The sequence below is a fragment of the Syzygium oleosum genome, unplaced genomic scaffold (assembly GCF_021117445.2).
Source record: "Syzygium oleosum isolate NSW1041296 unplaced genomic scaffold, Sole_v2.1 Sole_v2.06, whole genome shotgun sequence".
NCBI lineage: Eukaryota > Viridiplantae > Streptophyta > Magnoliopsida > Myrtales > Myrtaceae > Syzygium > Syzygium oleosum.
The window spans coordinates 1,222,888-1,228,887 of record NW_026607490.1 but is presented as its reverse complement, the minus strand read 5'-3'; the positions used below and the strand labels follow the sequence as shown (position 1 = coordinate 1,228,887).

The 6,000-nt window shown below is 40.0% G+C and overlaps 1 protein-coding gene across 1 annotated transcript; it reads right to left on the bottom strand.

Annotated features, from left to right (window-relative positions):
- Positions 1-331: 331 nt before the first annotated feature.
- LOC115661531 (uncharacterized) lies at positions 332-2,957 on the bottom strand. Its single transcript, XM_030583779.2, has 2 exons — positions 2,739-2,957; positions 332-1,052 (listed from the first exon to the last, which is right to left on the bottom strand). Exons 1-2 carry the CDS (start codon positions 2,886-2,888, stop codon positions 426-428), a joined length of 777 nt encoding a protein of 258 aa, XP_030439639.2. The 5' UTR covers positions 2,889-2,957; the 3' UTR covers positions 332-425.
- Between the last annotated feature and the right edge of the window lie 3,043 nt (positions 2,958-6,000).

The following is a 6,000-nucleotide window of genomic DNA, read 5'->3' as shown; positions in this document are numbered from 1 at the left end:
TCGCATACGATTGTCTGGTTATGGATGGAAAAAAAAGGAGCGAATTGGCCTTCAACTAATGACAAGGAAAAGAATAAAACCTGATTATAACCAAAAGAGACGGAAAACTGAGCCAGTTTAGCACCTCGTCTCTTGAGACCGGAGGATATCGGCAATCAACACTCTTTCAACTAGCAGTCATAGTCATCTAGCCATACGTTTTAGAGGAATAAAGAAGCCCAATTACAGATTTCTATTCCACTCATTCCTTCCCCACCTAAGTGATATATGCCAGAGTATATGCATATCGGCTCAGCACAGGGTCCGCGCTAAGGTTTCATAAGTTCTCAGCTTGTGAAAAATGGCAATTGAAAGGATCATTAAAACCGCCGTGCTGGTTCAGTTCTATTGTAATGAAGTCTAAAGAGGACATAGACATATGCAGCTTACACTGTGCCAGCAAGCATGAAAGCCTTGTACACAATGCACCTGACCAAATCAGGACCACCCCATGAATCCTCAAGCTCTCTCACTACACCTTCGGATAACAAATCGACACCTTGTTCCTTAGCTGTAGCAACTGCGGACCATGACCGTAACATCCTCAAGAACCCTTCGAAAGAGAGCTGCTTTGGTATATCCAGAGGGCATGGCTCGCTTTCGCATCCCAAGCATACACTTTTGAATGGGAAAGGGAGGTTCTTGTAACCATCGAATACGTGCTTTATGTTGGGGTCCCAAAAGGGTAGCGTAGTGTCATGGAAGCGTTTCATGACCGGATCAAACGTAGGGCTCACTTCAACGTCATTGTAGCACCACACTGCAATCACACCTCCCGGCTTCCGGAGCAGACGGGTCGCGAGGGAGTAGAAATTGGGTAGGTCGAACCAGTGCACCGCTTGAGCCACCATAATCAAATCCACTGAATTTTCACCTCCAATTAAGGTCATGATTTCGTCATTGGAGATGGGTATTGGGGTGTGCACATAGCGGACTCTCGGATGCTGCATCGCACATTTTAGCTGGGCTACGCTCACATCAGTGGCGATCACCTGGTCGTAGTGCTCGGCTACCTATTTTACAAGCAAGTGCAGGGTATATGAACAGAGTTGTAACTGACAAGAAAAATCTGGTAGTAATGAAAGAAGTTGAGCTTTGAATTGGTGAAAGATCAATCATCATAGAGCAAAGAGAAGGAAAGAGAAGCCCATTTGACAAAAATACAAAAGGGAAAAGAAGCTGGAAGACACTGAGACGGGGGTTGAACTTCAGTTTCAAAGATCAGATTCAAACCAACACAAATGATTTGAGACAAATTAAGTGGAACTGGAGGATTTCCACCTTCAGTTAGTGATTAGTAAGCAGTACCCAGCCAATCCTAGCCCCAAACAAAATCAAATAGAATAAATCAACTTCTCAGTATCAATGAGAAGAGTAAAAAGCAGAGTATCTGAGGATTCAGCTAACTGTTGAAGTGAAGCGAAGTCCTAAAATTCACCCAGGATGAGCTAATCTCACTCATTCTCGACACCTTATGTCTACTCAAGTACCTCCGAAAGCAAAAAGAAATGAAAATGTTCATACAAGGTGAGTACGCAAATGAATGATTCTCATCAAAATCCCTCTTCAGCGAGACTTGCATTTGACATGTATTGTTCATAAAAAAGTTTCGCATTTCGCAAGATCTGCGATCACATCTGGTCGACCCCATTTCTGTTTTTGGAAAATCCAGAAGATCTGCTCACATCGTCACTGTTCCCGATCAAATGTCGGGTTCCATCGTATCAGGACCGTTGACACCAAAATAAGAATCGGCATAAGTGCCGAATCGGCTTTAATGCCGAATATGGCGTATAATGGAAATCAGCCATCTACCGAAACACGTCTGGACCAAATTCAGAAACATGTTGAGAAGCAAGTGTGAATGGTATCGTGTCCCGAATTCGGTAGTTGATGAAAATATGTATACTTACCGAAATATGGAGAGTTATAGTTCGGGACATTGGAATATTTATACCTTAGGACAACGACCCTTTCCCGAAATTCAGGAGGTTCACACTTCGGGAATGCACTGAAAAATCACAGTCTAATCACGTAAATCACGACAGCAAGAAGTTACGAGCAGAAGCGAGGATAGTCAGCACGAGCATATTATGGGAAGTTACTTGTCCAGATTTGAAATCATCTTAGCGGTTGAGATCAAATTTTGGCGGACAATAAAACTGGAAAAACGTGGTTAGAAAATGCAGTTATTGGAAGCGCCAAAATATTCAAAGTTTGAAAACATGGAGGTAACCGACAAGCAGTTGCAAGATAGAAGGAAATACAAATACTCAGAGGAAGCAAAGAGGAAGACACGACCAACAACAATGCAAAAACACTCAAGCTTATCTGCACTTTAGTTTCCTATGCACCTTTACTTCCTGTATTTACAGCTTCCTGTAGCTTTAGTTAACTTTCAAGTCCTTTACAGCTTTCATAGGAGTATTGTAACGTAGCTTGAAATTTTGTTGATCTCAGACCCATTTCCAGTCCATTCAGTTTCTATCCGTTCCATACAATCTTGTGATACTTTATTTTTCACCACAACTCTCCTAGTAATCAAGCCACAAAACCTACTTTAATAAAAACCGAAAATCGAAGTTTCGGTGAAGGATATTCCTCGTCGTAAAACGAGCGAACAAGGACAAAACATTCAACTTGCTACTCATCTTGGAGAGAGAGAGAGAGAGAGAGAGAGAGAGAGAGAGAGAACTGACTCCGAGGGCGGCTTGGCCGTTGCCGGTGCCGACGTCCCAGGCGAGGGAGTGAAGAGGAGTGCGAGAAGCGAGCATGGAGTACCAGTGCGCCGGGTTCGTCGGACGAGTGTCCACGTAGATCTCCGCTTGCTTGTCGAACAGACCCGCCATCTCTTCCCGATCTGCCTCTGCTTGCGTTCTTCTTTGCCTTGGGTCCTTAGTTTCTGCTTTTTGTTCATTGCACTGCCTATTTATTCAACTCTAAACTTGCCCAACATTTGAAAAAAGAAAAGTTAGGAACAACTAGCAAATGATGCAATTTTCTAATCATCATTTCCTCTGCATTTTAATTGTGCTTTTTCATCATTGCAATATAGTTTATATCTATTTAAGCTGCGTTCGATGATCCGAATTTTGATTATGATAAATAGGGACTTGATTTTAGGCCTTTCTAACCGTCAATGATGTTCGCTCGTTGTAAAAAGCTTCTCTCCGCGCTTCACATATTTTGAATTTGAACCCATTTGCCATAAAAAAAAAACGCGAATGGGCAACTTCTCCATAAGTGGAGCTTTCAATTTATAGTCAATAAAATCGACGGACTTAAAAATAATAAGGTGCAGGACATTTTCACATGTTTGAGTTTGACCCCATTTGCCATGAAATAAACAAGGGTTAATATCACGAAAAACTACAAACCGGTACACCTGTAACAATTTTATCTTAAACTATTTTTTTATCACAAAAAACCTCAAACTGGTACACCTGTGACAAATTTACTTCGAACTATTTTTTTTACTACAAAAAACCCTAAATTGGTACACTTTTGAAAATTTTATCCCGAACTAATTTTTTGACTACTAAAAACCTCAAACTGGTACATTTGTGACAAATTTGCCCTCCGTTAAATTGGATTAATATCATGAAAAATCACAAATTTGTAAACTTGTGACAAACAGAGGGGTAAAACCCAAAATCGGTACACCTGTTAATTACCACGTGTCATTAAACTTAGCAATTTGACAGTAAAATTTAATGAAAACTAACGGAGCGTAAATTTATCACATGTGTACCAATTTGGGATTTTTTGTGATCAAAAAATTAATTCGGGAGTAAAATTATCACAGATATACCAGTGTGAGGTTTTTTGTGGTCAAAAAAATAGTTCGGAGTAAAATTGTCACAAGTGTACCAATTTGGAGTTTTTTGTAGTCAAAAAAATATTTCGGGGTAAAATTGTCACAGATGTACCAATCTGCGGTTTTTCGAGATATTAACCCAATAAACAAACACATAAAGATTTACCTTTATTGGCACCTTAATTTTTATCGACAAAATCAAACATACATTACAAAAAAAAGGAAAAGAAAAGTGGAGAAATTAGCAATAAAAGGCTAATAAAAAGTTCTGGCAACGGAGGAATCGCCATAGCTAAAGCTTCAAGGGAGAACTGGGGCCGCCTCCCGGTTGCATTTTCTGGAGCGCTGCAAAGCTTTCTGGAGAATAGCGCCTTTCTCTCTCTCCCTCTCCCTGCTCGCTTCAGCCTTCCTTCGCCTTCAATTTCTGCCGGCTTCATTCTGACTTTTCAATTCACTTTGATGATATAAAGAATAATAAAGGATCGAAACTGACCTCTCTCGTCCCTCAATCTTTTTCCTCTCGTATTCAGATTCACGAAGAAGAAGAGGAATCTGGCAAAATATCCGAGAGAGAATGAGATCGTCCTTCCCCTAACTCCGGTTTTGCCCTTGATTCAAGATCAAGATCGAGTTCCGTCTCCGACTCGTTGCGGTTCACCATTACCGAGCTGCCCTCGATTCCTTTTATTCTGCCCTGTTGTTCAGTTAGCATGTCTGAAGTTACTCGAAACCGATTAATTCAACTTTCCCGCGACTCTGATCATCAACATCGACACTTCCTGAAGTTCTTCCAACCGATTCATCACCAACCGCAAACTTTAATGTGTCCTTGTAATCGCTTTTTCTAATTGGTCTCCAACTTATTTTTGTTTAAAGCCATCAACTTTATTAACTCTAAAGTATGCAAAATTACCAAACAAAGTTCTAAACATATTGTATAGATGCCAATTTAATCCTAAACTTTTTAATTTAATTAATTTAGTCATAAACCTTTTGACAATTCGTCAATGTAGTCCTTCCAGCCAATTATGACTGAAAATCACTAACAATGATGGACAATGTCTTACGCGGCACGTCCGGCACTGACGTGAATAATTTTACAATTTTTGTATATCTTTTTTTGTCTTCTTTTTTTCCATTGTGGTAGGCGAGAGTAGAGGTGAGCATGGTTCTAGAGTAAAATCTCGAACCTGAGAACCTGATCAATGAGAACCTGTAGGTTTCAGGTTCCAAGATATGCATGGTAGGTTCCAGATTCCAAAAATTGGGGAATCTGTTTCGACGGATAAGTTCTAAGTTCTAGGTCGGTGGAACGTGGAATCTAGAGCCTAAAACCTTAAATAAGTTTCTTCAGTTTTTTTTTATTTATATCTTCGCGTGATCCTGCGGTGTTTCATGGCATTAGATGATGAGTATATAATCTGGAACCACTAGTCTGAGCTTTCATTTTATGACTTATTAATGTTTCATATTCTTCATGTATCTAAATATAAGTTTGGTCAGTAGATCGTAATAACAAGTTGTGATCATTAAATGTGATGATTCACTGCAATTGTTCAATTAATAATACAGGTGGAACCTGGGTAGACCATAGAACCGACACCGGAACCTGTGACAAGGTAGGTTCCAGGTTCCAAGGTATGTAGAGTAGGTTTCAAGTTCTAAAAAATAAGAAACTTGTTCCATGGGTAGGTTCTAGGTTATAGGTGAAACCTTACGAAACTTGGAACTGCTCACCCCTAGGCTAGAGTCGACAAGGCCTAATTGCTAGTGAGGGCGCGAAGACCCTCACCAGATCTTAGAGAGGGTTGCCTCGCTCGTAACCGGCAAAGGTTGTGACCCTTGTCAGTAGCCGACCGTGTTAAGTAGAACGGTGTCCGCATTAGCGATTTCCAACCAAAATTACCCATAAAGTCTATAATGGCAAAATCACCAAAATATTTAGAACTAAACTAGTCAAATTGAAAGGATTAAAACTATATTGACATCTGTTCAACAGGTTTATTACTTATATTTACATTTAAAAGAAAAAATCTAAATGATAACTCCGATCTCAAACTTTTTATGAAAGAATTCCCTAAACACCCTGCCTACATCTCTGCTGTTAATATAGCAAATCCACCGGCTCACTTTTTTTAACTTCC